The sequence below is a fragment of the Myxocyprinus asiaticus genome, chromosome 44 (assembly GCF_019703515.2).
Source record: "Myxocyprinus asiaticus isolate MX2 ecotype Aquarium Trade chromosome 44, UBuf_Myxa_2, whole genome shotgun sequence".
Taxonomy (NCBI): Eukaryota; Metazoa; Chordata; class Actinopteri; order Cypriniformes; family Catostomidae; genus Myxocyprinus; species Myxocyprinus asiaticus.
In genome coordinates this window covers 26611556-26628267 of record NC_059387.1, presented here as the reverse complement: position 1 = coordinate 26628267, position 16712 = coordinate 26611556, and the positions used below count along the sequence as shown (strand labels likewise).

Below are 16712 nucleotides of genomic sequence, written 5' to 3'. Positions count from 1 at the left end.
AAGTTCCGAGCACATGCAGAGGGCATACGAGGAGAGAGAACGAGTGAGATCTTGCACAATAAAAATTATTGTGACGAAGAGGAGGGCGTGGCCGGGCCGTGATGATGCACGGCTGGCGCTGAATCAGCTGATCAGCAGGAGAGCGAGATAAAGGGGAACCGGAGGCGCCAGTTCAAGAGAGAGAGAGAGAGACGCACACGGCTGCGTTGCATGTGTGTCTGTGTTTATGTTTGTTTTAAGTTAAGTTTGACATTAAAACTTTTTACTGTTCAGCTGGTTCTCGCCTCCTGCTTGCCCATCCTTGAACTGTTACAATTATTAACCTTTGCAAGAAGATACATTGCTGTGGTGAGCAGGGCAAAGCCGAGAATTGTCTGGGCAGAGCCAGGAAGATAAGTGGCGAATGACTTCCACCTGCACGCCACACCGGCCTCGCTTTCCAGCGAGGGGCGGAGGGAGTATTTAAGGAGAAGAGACAGCGGCAGAAGAGAGAGAAATGTACAAAGCTTGTCCGCATGTCTGACTATCTTTATGATTTGATGCAGCTGGCTGAAAAGCAGTGTGTGTTTTTGTTTCTTTATACACTGAAAAGTGTCATTAAATGTCTATGTGTTTGTCAAGCTGGTCCCAGCTTCCTCCTTACCTTCTTAATTGTTACAATTGCTTTAAAATATCATCTTGTGCATGCAAAATTACTTTTTTGCTCTCAAAATATCAACTTGCATCCTCAAAATATCATCTTGCGTGCACAGAATTTTGGCACATATATAACTTCATAATTTTGGGCTTGTTTTAAATGGGAGAATTTTTTTTTTAAGTAATCATGTGTAACAGTTTCTCATATTCTTTTTATGTTTCATGAGAGAAACGTGACAAGTAGCCACATCTGTTTAGAACATCTGTGACTCTATGCTGTGCACAAATAAACAGATTTTAGTGTGTGAGTAAAACAATACACCTGTTGAATTCTATTCATTCATTAACGTTAGCGACTGTCTATCTGTGGATATTTTTAACGATCCTTGCAATGTATTAATTATCTGGTTCCCTGACTGAATGTTTTACTACGAGTGTGATGAAACTTCATTTTGTGGGCATGTGAGGAGTTGCATTTGACAGCAGTCTAGAGTTTTTTAGAACAATAATGTTATGATGGACAAAATATTTAAACTGGTTCCATAAAATACTTTGTAAAGGCAAAAAAATTTGAATTGGCAACTTTAAAACGCTTCTACCGTCTCTACGCCGTCTCTATGTTTTCATCTTTTTTGGTGCACGTGTTTGACCAGCTGACATCAGTTACATATAAATGATGTATATAAATCGCTTTGGAATATAAATCGCAGGACCTTTCAGATGATGAAAAGAATCATGACTTAAATACCAGAAAATACAGTATTTATTTATTTTGTGTAATTTGATAATTTTCCACAGCACACCAACATTCTTTTTTGGCAGAGTGGTTGGGAAACACTGGGTTAGGGTTTGGCTGAAAGCAAGGCATTCAAAGAGTGCCCTTGGAAATATTCTGCTGTGCCTGTGAAGGAGAAATTTTTGGGGGTTTAGTGGCACTTGCAAATCCAGAAATGTTTTAAGGGATATACAGAATCATGTGTCATTCTGCTTGGATTCAAATAAAACAAAAACCCATGAAGCACATTGCCTAATAACACCTTAAACCATTATGACATCACTGTATTTCTTTTAGAAAATGGTGGAAACATCAATGTGATAAAAGGCACAATGTTAAAATCACAAATAACGATTCTCCCACCAAGTAATGTTAGGGTACATCTAAGCTAACTACATTACTTGGTGGATGAATTGTGTATTTTGAAATGAGAATTTTAGGCCACGTCCACACTAATACATTTTCATTTGAAAACGCATTGATTTCATTATGTTTAAGACTCTCGTCCACACTGGAGCCATGTATTCCACCACCAACAATGAAGCATTTCGAAAAAACTCTCCATTACCGCATACTTTGGAAAACATTTACATTAGGAATCTGAAAACTAAAAAAAATAAAACTAAAAAAATACAAAACTGATTAGTGTGGATATGGCCTTAGGGTCAGATTAATTCAGGTTAATTCTTTAAGACTCAGGCCATGTCTAAAATGTCCATTTCCTAACGTCATTGTTTTCCAAGGTATGCAGTACTAGAGAGTGTTTTTGCTAAATCAAATTTCAAGGAGAACAATATCTGGATAAAAGAGACAAAAAATAGACAGGGATGGTGTATGAAAGATAGTTTTCCACTCACCTTCGTGGCTGGTCTCCAACTCGATCTCACCCCTGTAGTTCCCATAATCACCATCTATACGGGCTCGAACCCTGAACACGTATGTGGTTCCTGGCTTGAGTCCATCTACTATCATACTGTTAGATTTGGTCTTCAGCACCGTGTAGTTCTGATCCTGCTGATTCTAAAACGAGAAAGAAAGAAACAATAAGTGAACAAGGCTGCTTTCAATGAAGACAGATGTCTCTGTTCGATCTCTACTTGAATGCCTTGCTGTAGTATTAGCAAACCCTATGAGACTGCATGAACTTCACTGAGTTTGGCTCACATTCAATAAAACAAATGAAAAACCAAAGAACAAAGCATGCAGATTGGATTCAAATCAGTCAATTGCCAATTAGCAATTAGTTCAGATGGCTTCCCTGGAATTTAGTGCTCATTCAAGCACCCTTTGCCAATTGCTAACACAATGCTTTTCATGTAGACTGATGGACTGACAATTTCTGAATTTTTTTAAGGACCTAACAGTTTGTTGGCTACCCAGTAATTGGAATTTATCCAGATAAATGACATCAGTCCTATTGACTGCACACTGTCGCCTCATTGTCAGATTCTCACTGTCCAATCCTAAGGAGAATTACCAACAATGTGTTCATGTTAATATTTCACAGCTTATTGATATCCATTCATCTTCCTTCATGTAAGCTCTTCACTAAAAAGCCATGTGGCAACTCGCTTAGGGAAAACTAACATTCCAGCCAGGAACGCCACACCCTGCGAGAGAGGGATGGTCAAATTTCCTGTGGTGCTATTAAATCCAAGATGGGCCAAACAGGCAGCATCAAACAGATTGTGAACACAGCAGCGGCCAAGCTTGTCCATCTGTGTGAGCCATCTAAAAGCCACATAGCCCACAATCACCTGAATAAATCATAATAATTACCTGTCACCATGTCTTTCTGCCACACAGCCAAATATTGCGGTACAGGAGGGTGTCACCGAGGGATCTTAACCACTAACAGCAATAATTCACTTACCCGCTTTTACCTGCGTATAGAAATGTTATCGCAGAAAACGTGAATGATGTTTAGGGATTTGTTCACACTGTACTTAAATATGATTTGGCTTTCAAATCTGAACTTTTTGACTGATTGTTTGCACTGTCATCTTGCAAGTAATGAAATCAGATCCATTTGTTCAGGCAGTGTAGTCAATGTCTGGTTTATCTATGTAAGTTGCTGTAGTAATGAAGTGTGTCAGCACAATACCAAGAGACTTTCTCTTTGTACAATCATAGTTACCTCCCGCAAGAGTGAATTATTGTTCAGAAAAATAACGTCATCAATTCAAATTTGACAACCTCAAAGGGTTTTGGGAGGCAGTAGACGTCCATGAAAGTTAATTGGGACCGAACAGAACATGTCTATGTGTTAACATTACAGCCTCTCCCCAGGGTCTGATAAAAGTCCATGTGCCATATGTCCAATCAGTGCAGAAGAGACTTATATACGGCCAAAAGGTCATGAGATTACACCATTAGCATGCGCTGGAGAAAGACCAAAGCCACTAACCTTTTCATAATAGGTAACCTCATATTCCACAACAGTCCCATCTGAAGGCTCTGGACCCTGCCATGCCAATGTTACACTGTCGGTTCCCTTCCATTCCTTTACGATTACGCTCACTGAAAGGGAATAAGTAAATAATTAAACCATTTATATAGCACATTTAAAACAGTGTTTACAACAGCAACAAAAACACTGTATTAAAAAGTGCTTTTCAAAAGATATATATATATATATATATATATATATATATATATATATATATATATATATATATATATATATATACTGTATGTAAACATAAAAGTTCACATTCATACATATGTAAGGAGATACAAGAAAATAAAATCACGAAAATTAGTAAGAATAAGATAAGCGAGAACAGAATAAATAATAAAATGGAAGAACTAAAAAAAATAGAAGTAAAAGAATAAAATGCAAACCAAGTCAGCAGAGAAGATAATTGAAGAGATAGTTTCGCTACTTTCAGCCATGTTTTAGGTACAGCCAGCAATTTGCAGTATATCTGAGTAAATATACTCTAGCTGGAGTAATCATATTGCTAAAGGTATATAGGGTCAACTTTGAAATTATCTTGGATCTTGAGAGAAAGAGACACAGAGAGAGAGAAAGTCAGAAGGAGAGAGAGAGAGAGAGATGAATTGAAATTGATCTCCTATGTAAAACAGGAGGATTAATTGCACTTCTAATTAAAGAATAAGAGATTGCTGGTGGAGCGTCTTCTCTTTTTTTGGGAGAGCTAAATTATTCTGCATGTGAGTAATTTTCACCCACACTACATCGCTGTCATAGAGCCAGAGCACCTCAACCCATCTATTCGTACAACAGCAGTGTTACCGACCCGCCCTGAGCTGAGAGAAAGAGACACACAGAGGTGCTAATGATGGTGTCAGATTGTGAGTACAAACGAGGGCCTCCCGTTTTGGGCCCCGGCTACTAGTGATGAATGAAGGAGCTGATGCTTCGATCTTTAATGAGCTGTCTGTGTGCGAGAAGAGTAAGTATTAACCCTGCATACACTACTCTGATCCGCCACGCAGTGCTGACACAATGACACTGCTAACTGCTCTATACACACAAACAATTTTATAATGATAAACAAACAGCTACACTGATACTCGGAGAGAAAATACTTTTCTAATGTTTGGGAAAGTGTTGCTAAATTTGTTTGATTAGAACATAAAATGGTAGGCTATGAAATTATTATTATTATTATTATTAATGATCATAATAATAATAATAATTATTATTATTATTATTATTATTATTATTAACAATAATAACATTGTCATTATTGTTATTAATATTATTATTAATAATAATACCAGTATTATTTCATACTAATAATACTCATATTAAATATAATATCCTTTATTTATATATAAATATTATATATAATTATATTATTATTTATATATATTACAATTAATAATTATATTGTTAGTAGAAGTAGTAGAAGAAGCTAAGGCAAGAATCGCTATTACTATTGCTCAAACTAATGGTCCTAGATTTCATACTAATCCCTAGATTTAAACAAACAATACCCTAGCCAACACCAAGCAACACCACAGCAACCACCTACAGCACCCTAGCTACTGTCCCACATAGAAACGCCCTGGCAAACCCACAACACCCTAGATTTGCAGCAGTGATTTTTTTCAGAAAATGTTAATATTATAATATTATATTAACCAACAAGAGAAAGTTATAACATTTTTATAAAAGGTTATGAAAGTGAACAATTTCTTTAGAATTAATGACATTTTACATTTTATTAAGAAATTAATAGGGTCAATTTTGATTTCATGCTGTATTTTTTTTTAAGAGAATGTCAATGTAAACTCGGCCTGAATCAAACTCATTATGTATTCATACATCTGCATCTGAATCTTCTACATTCTGTATGCTCTTTATGAAGTCATGGATCTGTCAGCTCTATACAGTATGATGTATCTGGGTTATTTTATTTCACTTTACATTCTGCATTTATAAAGATTCTGTCTGCCATCAATCACACACCTGCGGATGAAAGATGTACATTGAACATTCTCATCTTGCAGAACATGCAAATACAGCCTTTACATCATCCCAGAGGTCTCTTGACACACGCTGGATTGTCTCTTGAATATTTCAAGCAGTGCGGATCAGAGGCCAAGCACTCGAAATATAGGCCAATCATGGTTACGTATACCTCGATCTGGCTCCGCCCCTCTCCGTTACCATGGTTACAGCACTGTCAGGTCTCATAAGAGCGAGAGACTGTTGATCTGGGCATCATGGGCAACTCGACTCACAGGCTTCTCATTAAACAAACTCTTGCTCCTAGTCTCTCTCTCTCTTGTTCTCTGTTGAGAGGGAATGAATCATACTAAACCATAGATCTGGAGATCCAGTCCCTCATCTTGACCAATGACAGGCCGTGAGGCACAATGAGAGTGGGTTTAAAGGTCATGTGCCTGTGTAATGTTCAATAGCAGAAGAGGCAGCGGGATACAAGAATTATCTGTGACTAAAGCCTCTGTGATTTAAAAGCGGGGGTGAGATAAATGTTTAAAAGAAAAAGGCTGCAATCAAATCGAAATACTACATAAAACCAAGACCCTTTTCACAGAGATATAAAGACATGTATCCACTGAACATTCCGTGTCATTTTTTGAATGAATGAAATAAAATAAAAAATAAATAAAAAAAAGAATATAAACATATATGTCCTTGTAAAACCTTAATCGCTGACATTTACATCGTGCCAGGTTTTACGCTGTGTTATAAACACAGTCTTCCTAAACAGAACAAAAATCTTTTTAAGGCCCCATGAAATAGCTTAACAAGCGCAGTTTTCTGTCTTGTGTGTTGACATATTTCCTATTGAAACAGGAATTGTGGGTGGGATATATCAAAGGGCTCATCCTATTTTCCATATAGTCAACAGGCTTTCGTTACATCCAACCCATGAACCATGATATGCTACTTACTAGTCTACTTGCTACTTGATAAATGCTAGTCAGTTCTAGAAAGAATTTGATAAAACAAAACTCCAATCAACATGAGACATCAATTATTTTAGTCCAGGTTTCAGGAAAAAACAAAAGGCTGTACATTTTCAATGATAATATGCTAATAAAGTTAGCTTTGTCATCTGTTAGGAGTTCACCAGCATAAACAGTAGATAGCTTCAAAGCTAATAGGCATGGACTAAAAGTCTCACCTGTTTTGCTGGTGGTGATATTGACCGACACTAGTTGACGTGGACTTGGGCTGAGATCCGAGACTCCGTTCAGGGCTTCTATACTGAAGGTGTAACTGGTGTGGGGCTGCAGCTCTGTGATCAGAACTCTTGGATGCGTCAAGCCAAACTGCCTCGGGTTGAAGTGAGGACCGCTGCCGCAGGGAACGCACCTCTCTGCGTTTCGACTGGCCCCCGGCGCTGTTTCTCCTGAGCACTTCTTGCAGTGGACACTGTAGGTGACGTCCCCACGTCCACCACTGTCGCGAGGAGGACTCCATTCGAGAGTCACCGCTGTCTCGTTGGCCATGGAAATAGGGTTGCCAGGCGCAGAAGGTGGTCCTAAAGAACGAATACACAAATAAACCACATGAATTGTGAATTTACATGGTAACACTTTACAATAAGGTTCTATTTGTTAAGATTAAAAACAATGAACATTAATATTTCACAGCATTTATGAATCTTGGTTCATGTTAAAATGAACAATAGTAAATTGTTTGTTCATGTTAGATCATAATGCATTAACTAATTTTAAAGTGTACAAATTAAACTATATAAGTATATATAGAAATTCATATTAACCAAGAATAATTAATGCTGTAAAATCATTATTAATTGCTGGTTCATGTTAACTATTGTGTTAATTAATGTTGACAACAACCTTATTGTAAAGTGTTACCACTTACACTAACTTATCTCACGCTCACAGACTGTATAACCACATAACCATATACTAGCTATTCAGAATTATAAATTAATTATTATTTATCCAAATAAAAGTGTTCCCACTTACACTAACTTATCATATATTGTATAATAATAGACTGCATAACCATATAACTATGTACTAACCATAATACAACCAATATATATCCAAATAAAAACATAAACAGATAATAATGAGCAGGATATGAGTCTTTCCCTGGTTTATTTTCATAAAAATTTAGGAGACCTCAAAGGTGCTTATCTTACTTGTGCAAGCCATAGAGCGCGGGTCCAATTCTGCCCTATAGAAACCTCTCTCGCACACACACTCGGAGGCCTTGTCCTGGTTTGAGTAGCTGTGTGGAGGGCACTTCACACAGTATGCATCCATGGCAGAGGCCTTGTAGAAGCCTGACCGACATGCTATTTAAAAGGAGAAAAAAATAAAATGTTAAATTGCAAAGTTTTAGGGTGTTCACATTCATGATCCAACGTAGAATCCGAAATACAATCCAAATCCTATTAATATCACTAGTCATTTGAGTTGCTGTGTTTGCTCTTTAAGGAGACATATGGCAAACAGGACATTCCTTGCTTATTTGAAATAAAAGTTTAATGTACTATATATAATTATACTATAACAATGCAAAGCTCTTAAAGAGAAGGAGAAGAGAAGAAGGGAAAATTTTCACTGAGATGTTGTCCAGCTGAGGTTTCCCCTCAACTCTCGTCACCTTCTCCATCGAGGCATAACTAACATTCCGCTACAGCATTAGCCTGACTGGAGGCACATGCCTGCCTTGTTTGTATTTATGTGTGAGTGGGGCTCGGGTTAAGTTTGAGCTGAGTGAGTCAGTGATTGGTGTGTGTGCATTAGAGCACTTTCACTAGGGGATGCTGTGCCAGACTCCTATGTTGCCCCTGAACTAAAAGCAAACCCTATATTTCTGCAAACACTTCCCAAACATGTCAGTTCTTATCAGCCACAGCACAATGCTTCCAACATATTTCCCTTTAAGGTGGAGAGCAAGAGAGATATAGGTTATTTCCGAACGACTAATACTGAACTTTGGACTGCTAATGGAGTGTAGAATGAAGGCAGCTTTTGGAAGCAGCTAAAGGGAAATGTGGTTTACAAAGGTGTTGCTTGTAAAATGTTGCAACACAGTTTAGCATGTCATGATGGTATTTTGCATAGGCAGACTCAGACAGGCAAAACTGCACTATAATTAATAACTTAACATAAACTATCTTGGGCTCCTATACCTTATTAGCCATATGAGATGAAGTCATTTAATTTCTTTATGCACAATATTCCTTGCAGTTTTTTTTTCTTCATCTTCTTTTAATTAAATATACTATGCAAGGATAAAAAATTATATCTGTTTGAAAAAGCAGGTTAAAATATAATATAGGTAAAAACAACTAAATTGGATTAACTTTCTTAAAAGCCTTTTCAAGTTCAAATGTAATGTTGAAAAAATGAGAAAAATGAGAGGCCACAAAGATTTTTCCACATTCAAAATAACTATGTATTATTATTATTTTATATCTATATATCTATGTATATATATCTATGTATATATATATATATATATATATATATATATATATATATATATATATATATATACTATACATACCTGTGTATACACAGGGTTGGGGAGTAACGGAATACATGTAACAGGATTACATATTTATAATACAAAATATAAGTAACTGTATTCCATTATATTTAGTATTTAGTAGAATAGTTAGTCCTTTCAGATGGAAAACATTTACACATATAAATAATGCGATCCAAAGTGCATTTGAACAGCGGTAAAACACTTTCTTATGACGTGTTACATTCATATGAGCAGACAGAGAAGTAAGTTTGAAGTAAGTTTGGAGCAGAAGAAATAGAAATATACCTTGTGTAAATTGTCAGCTTTATGCTAAGCTAAAATGCTATTTCTAGCCATTTTACATGCACATGTTACCAGCACGATCATATTTGTTTATCAAGAAAATTCACGTTGTGGGCCTGGGTAGTTCAGCGAGTATTGACACTGACTACCACCCCTGGAGTCGCGAGCTCAAATCCAGGGTGTGCTGAGTGACTCCAGCCAGGTCTCCTAAGCAACTAAATTGGCCCGGTTGCTAGGGAGGGTACAGTCACGTGGGGTAACTTCCTCGTGGTCGCGATTAGTGGTTTTCGCTCTCAATGGGGCACGTGGTAAGTTGTGCGTGGACCGCGGAGAGTAGCATGAGCCTCCACATGCGGAGTCTCCGTGGTGTCATGCACAACGAGCCACGTGATAAGATGCACAGATTGACTGTCTCAGAAGTGGAGGTAACTGAGACCTGTCCTCCACCACCCGGACTGAGGAGAGTAACCGTGCCATCACGAGGACCTACTAAATAGTGGGAATTGGGCATTCCAAATTGGGAGAAAAGGGGATAAAAAAATAAATAAAATAAAAATAAAAAAATTCATGTTGGATCTTAATTTCTTTTTTTCTAGTATGTCCTTTGTAATTAGGGCAAAAATTTTATTCTTGATAATAATTTTTGTATTTGTATGCATTACAGCCTATGCTACAGTATACAATTTACACTTACAAGCACATCCACCTCCACCAATCTATTAACTGATGCTCTGATTTACCACTATATTAGCATTAATTAACGGCTGTAGACATTTTACGATCAATGAGACAGCCGTCCCTCTTAATTAATTAATCAACATAATTCACTTCCCTCATTCCTCAATCAACCTTGGTACAGTATCTTGCTGCGCTGATATGAAATGCTGTAAAAGGTCAGATAGTCAAAACATCCAATATCCGTCAGTCATGTCACACTTTTGTTGATTTAATATACAATTAAACCATAGAAAACTCTATAAGGAGCTGCCTTCATTGTGTCCAGTCAAGTTTCTTTTTGCTACTGAATGTATTTGGCCCATTTTAGCCCCAATTCTCATCTACGCAGAACCACAGAAGTTGCAGGGATTGTTGGAGTGTGCAAAGTATGTAGCACAGGTAGACTTGATTCATTGCAAATTATACAGATTTCCCCACATCTAAGTTGTTCACACAAACATCCACACATAAGAGTCAGAAATGCGTACATGAAACAGATAATGCTCTAGTAAAGATAAGACCCTCTCTGTGGGAGATCTTTTTAAGAGATTAAAGGAAGAATAATTTGTTCTATATGCTTTTACTTCAAATGCCACGAGGTAATTCAGACCATTAGAATTAAAGGGATCGTTCCCCCAAAAATAGAAATTGTCATCTAAAACTCACATCATTCCAAACCTGTATGCCTTGCTTTCTTCAGTGGAACACAAAAGGAGATATTAGGCAGAACGTAAGCCTCAGTTACCATTCACTTTCATTGCATCTTATTCCATAAAAGAAAGTGAATAGTGACATAGGCTACTGTCTAACATCTTCTTTTGTATTCCACAGAAAAAAGTAAGTAATTTGGGTTTGGAATAACATGTGTAAATGATGACATTTGGGTGAACTATCCCATTTAGACCACTCTTACAGGAAGGATGTGGATATTTTCATTATTCCATAGTGTGAAATTACTAAATCATTCCTTTCTCAGGGTCATACTGGCTAAAGTTATCTAGCATATTCTCCTTTTATTTATGGACATGTTATAATCCACCCAACCATAAATACACAGAAAGCCACTATTGTTTCCCAATGCCAGAGCTTTGAGCACTGCATAGTTCCTGTTTTTCTATTGTGCAAAAATATAAAATGTGTAAATGTGGAGATATATACACAAACACAGATACAGTATACACCCAGATGTAAGCACACACACACACACACACACACACACACATGTTGGTGTGGCTATCCTTATGAGGACTCTCCATAGACATAATGATTTTTATACCGTACGAACTATAGGCTCTATCCCCTAACCCTAAGCCTGCCCCTAAACCTTACCCTCACAAAAAACTTCCTGCATTTTTACATAAAAAACAAAAAAAAAAATTGTTTAGTATGTTTTTTTAAGCGATTTGAATTATGGGGACACTAGAAATGTCCTTATAAACCACATTTATAGCATAATACCCTTGTAATTACAAGTTTGCAACCTAAAAAAATGTCCTCTTAAACCACCAAAACCCGCACACACACACACACACACACACACACACACACACACACACACAAAAATCCTTTTCCCGCATGCATATACTGTTGTTCTAACTAAAGCTTTATGCTAACAGGCTTACTGATTTCTGGCACAAATCCGGTTATCTAGCATGTTCTCACTGGCCGCACTCACTGGCCTAAATAATTCTCTGCTAAAACATACAGAATTTCTGTTTTCAGGGCTTTTAGGTGAAGTTATACTGTTTGGGGTGTAAAAACACTGCCTTTAGTGAACTAAACTAAGACCTGTGGTCCACACATCTAAGACACTTCTGGTGGTCATTGTGTGGTAAGAGGTGTGAAGTCCCCATGGTGGTTTGGCACCAGGCCTGGAACGAAACAGTGTGTATGTGTGTGTGTATTGTGGTTTTGCAATCTCCTGTTTTTTTTATTACTGCCGAACCAGAAAGCCCTTGGAAAGCCTGGCCTTTTGTGCAACCCAACTGGTCCAGTATCTCAAAGCCAGCACCTAGGCAACAAGGCAAACTGTGACTATGCCTGCTAACCGCAATTGAAAGAACATTGACAGATAGGTAAGCGATGTTGTTAAGGACAGATGCAGGAGAAGCAATTTGCCCCTGAGTTTAATTAGATTAATTGGTGTGAATTTCTAATCTGAGACCATTAGAGCTTTTGAGCAGAAAACATCCTCCAGCAAGGTGAGTCTTCTGTAATAAAACTTTAATTTAGTCAAATAAAATGAGCATAGGCATGACTGATGTTTTAAAGACCATACATTTTCATGCTGGTTCATGCTAGTTAGTGCTGGCTTGGTACTGGTCTAGCTGATGGACCAGCACAGCCATTCTGTTCACCAGCTAAAGATCAACTAAACTGAAGTCAACTACCATTGTTTTTTTTCTCGTTGAATAACCTGTATCTGTCATTAATACATCACATTATGGACGTAAAAATGGAAGTGATTCAGAGGTTGCATTTTCACTCAATTTTTACTCCACTGACAGTTAGGTTTAGGGTTTGAGAAAATGGTTAATAAAATATGCATTCCTGTTGACTTTAGTTCACCATTTACAACTAAAAATACATTTCACCCAGAAACTGGAGCTCACTCATGCCCATACATTCAAAATCACTCCCTGCTTCCGCCACTTGGGGCTGTGGTTCGAACTTCATTAAACACAGACCAATTTCAATTTCAGAAGCAGAACTTTCCAGCTACTGTCATCGAATTCACAATGTGATCAGTCTGTAAAAATTTGCCTTTTCTACCAAACAACACAAAGTCATCACAAATTATGGATAAGCAAAGGAAATATGTACTAGAACAAAACTCTTATGAGATTGTACCTCCTCGGAAGAGCTTAAGAGACAAAAAAGCAATGAAAAACACTGAGCACATCTCAGGGAGATCTAAGATGGATCCCTTATCAAATATTTACATTGGTGTGATTGGTGTCCCCTTGGCACAAGATAATCAATAGCTTTTATATATAATACCTTCAGACAGAAACACACAAAGCGCAGCACCATTCTGAGAGAAAGCAAGCAAGAAAAAAATGAACAGCAGAGAACATGTATCTTTTTTTTCTTCCTGCGAGGCGGTGGATGAGAGACGTGTTTGGAGAGGGTGTTAATGCCCTGGTCCATGGAGACGAATGGTTGCTGTTAGTATATTTCTCATTCTGTCTACAGCCTTTGCTTCATATTGGATGAGACAGATCGATAAACATCAGCACATCACCTTAACAGCCAACCAAAAGAGACTGTTCCCCATCACATTGACCACGGACATGGATCTGGAGTTAGCCTCTTTTACATCCACCAAATTTCCCCAATCAAAGGTAATTTGGCACATCTACTATAGATAAACTACACACAAAAAAGTACAGTGGTATTACAATGTTTGTTTTGGTACAATGTAATCCCATGTTATTCTTTAAAGTACCTTGGAGTACCATGCAAATATTGTGGTACATGTATATTATACGCGTGGGAAAGATAATTATTATTATATATATATATATATATATATATATATATATCTCATATGTTTCTCCAAGACAACATTGGAATAGATGTAATGGACAGATTCTTCTCCTGAGAAATAGACACCTCTAATCTCAACAAAAAATCTCAGCAATGTCTCACATGGGCCCAGATTTGCCAAGATCCCAAAGTCTACAATCGAAAACCAGCATTTACTTATAGCACACGTGAAGCAGTTTTACTTTGAAGTTGCACACTCGCGTTTGTGCGGATCCAACGCGAGCAGCAATCACCTGACAGTTTAAACGGCCTGGATTGCCTGCTTGGATTGTCACGGACAGACCATCATGATTTTTAAATCAGAGGAACTTTTGATCCTGATCCTGAAGTTTTGATTCTGGCTGATAGAATATGTGCTTCAGAGGAAGATATTAGATGAGCGCCCGACGGGAACATTGGATTTTCATGAGGTTCATGAATTACATCTGTTTAAACGAGATATGCGCATATTTGCAGACAGTAGGCTACATGATATTAGTTTTATTGATATTTGCCTTTTTATCAATAGACAAGACAGTTAAAAGTTACAGGGAACTGTTGAAGAGAGGCTGATAGGATACTTGCTTTAGAGGTAAATAAATGAGCACTCCACAGGATGCTGGATCTGCTGAAGTTGTGTGAGGTTGGTTTATTACATCTGTTTAATGGAGATATGTGCATATTTGCAGAAGGTATATGTTAAAAGTTACAGGGAACTGTTGAGAAGAGAGAGGGAGAATGAAACAGGAGAGCACTTTAACATTATGAGCTCAAACGCGTCTGCCACTGCTCTGATATGCAGACTTTTTAAATGAGACTGTGTTGCACACCTGCCAATTACTGAAGTAACACGATGGCACATGACAACAAAATGAACCATGACTGGCTGTTTACATGTCTCAGTAGCTTCACATGCAAGCAGGCGATTCTCAGCGCACTCAAGAAACAAATCAGCCAAATGGGAAAATTTTTAAAAAATTCCGAATATCGGCCTCGGCGATCACTAATTCTATCCACATTCATTTTTCTTTGTGTCTATTTTTATTTAAAGGAACTTTAAATCGAAACATCTAAGACAAAGTTGGTACATAAATAAAACATTAATCCTTAAAGTCTCCTAAGCTATGGAAGAGCAGCTTCTGAGCAACAATATTTTCTTTAGTACCACAATACAATTTTGATGTAAAATTAGAAATGAAAACTGTGTTGTCAATCCAGTTTGGCAACTATGCTGGTCATCAACGTAGAAGATGAATGGAGTTATTCCTCAGATATGAGAGACACAGGCGAGAAGACTTTCTTCCCCCTCAAGGGAGAAAGTGAGACAGCGAGAGTGACAACTTTGCTTATAGCGCTTCAGGTGCCCTTTTCAATTTAACAACACGGCAGGCCTACCTCTAAAGGGAGAGGAGCGTAGCTAAAGTATGGCCAGGCGAGCGACAACCATAGGGTACTGTCCCCATAGAAATAGAGCATTCTATTTTCTCAGGAGAGAGGCTTATGTACTAGTTTCCAAGGCAACATAATTCCAAAACTGTTCTATTCACTGAGTGTGAATCAAGACTTAAATCATAGCGCTCTAGAGGGATTGAAGAGTGAAATAGTTTATTTTCTACACACATAGCGAAGGATTCTCAAAAAATCTCAGTCTTTCACTGAATTTTCCTTTTCCCTTTTAACTCTTTATAGCCAACTTCATAGACTCGTTTCATGTGCTTGGTCATCAAATACACAAATATGGCCCCCACCAAAGTTCCCATGAAGTCATCCTTCCCTCACAATCTTTACTTTCACTTAACTCTACAGTGTTTTGATGTATAACCTTAAGTTATAACCTCTTTATTTTCTTTTTATTTTAGTCTATTTTTATGCAACTACATGATAGTTGATGGTCCACCAAAATTTTCCTGGAACAACTTCTTTCATCAGGTCTTTGATGTTTACTCAACCTTACTCAAGTGTAGTCAAAGTACATCAGTTTTGAAGTTCAATTTCCCCTAAGGTGTATAAAGCAAATAATATCAGTGAGCCTCAAGGGTGCTTTGGCAAACTCGTCTTTAGATATTTGCGTATTTGCATTTCTGTTGTTGAGTAAGCATTGACCTGCAGACCTTTAATTTACACAAATCAACAATGTTCTTGGCATTAGGAGAACTCGATCTCACCTACTGGAATGGAAGTGTTCTGGTGATTATAACCGTGTATTGATTTAGCATCCAGTTGCACAGCGGAGACTTTTTAAGTCTTTTCAGCCCTTTTTACCCTGGCCATTAGGCAATGTAGCATTGATTTTTGTAGGGAAAACAAATTCACCGATCCAGGCCAATGAGGAGACGACTGGAGAATGATAGAGCCAGACTTTGCTCAGAGCACACCCGCTGGGAACGCAGTTAGAAGGTCATTAGTAATATTCTCACATACACATACACTGCATTCAGCCAATTTCTGGCCTAAAACACTGACAGGAGCCAACAACTGACTGTAGACTTGCTGTGGCCCACCATATTTACACTTTCTACATGAAATAAATATTGAAAGATGATAAGAAAATATTTCAGCTATATTTTCGAAAAGTATTTTTACTATTTAGGCGAGGGCTAAATTGCCCTAAATAACAACACTATCAGCTGTACTATTACACCCTGAATGCTCGTGAATGACATCACCATTTGTGGGTGGGGCCCAGTCTCATGGTTTGCGGTATACCACTGACCATCAAGAGAGTTGATCCAAGAAGCAATTTTGGATATTAGACGACTTATCATAAGGTGTGAACCTTCAAGTCAGAGGTCA

The 16712-nt window shown here is 37.6% G+C and overlaps 1 protein-coding gene across 1 annotated transcript in view; it reads right to left on the bottom strand.

Annotated features, from left to right (window-relative positions):
* LOC127434605 (ephrin type-A receptor 3-like) overlaps window positions 1–16712 on the bottom strand; it is an 85511-nt gene that overhangs the window by 38390 nt on the left and 30409 nt on the right. The window contains exons 4-7 of the mRNA XM_051687445.1: window positions 8032–8187; window positions 7039–7398; window positions 3819–3931; window positions 2269–2431 (exon numbers count right to left, since the gene is read on the bottom strand). Coding sequence (XP_051543405.1) covers window positions 2269–2431; window positions 3819–3931; window positions 7039–7398; window positions 8032–8187 — 792 coding nt within the window. The remainder of the gene's footprint in view (window positions 1–2268; window positions 2432–3818; window positions 3932–7038; window positions 7399–8031; window positions 8188–16712) is intronic.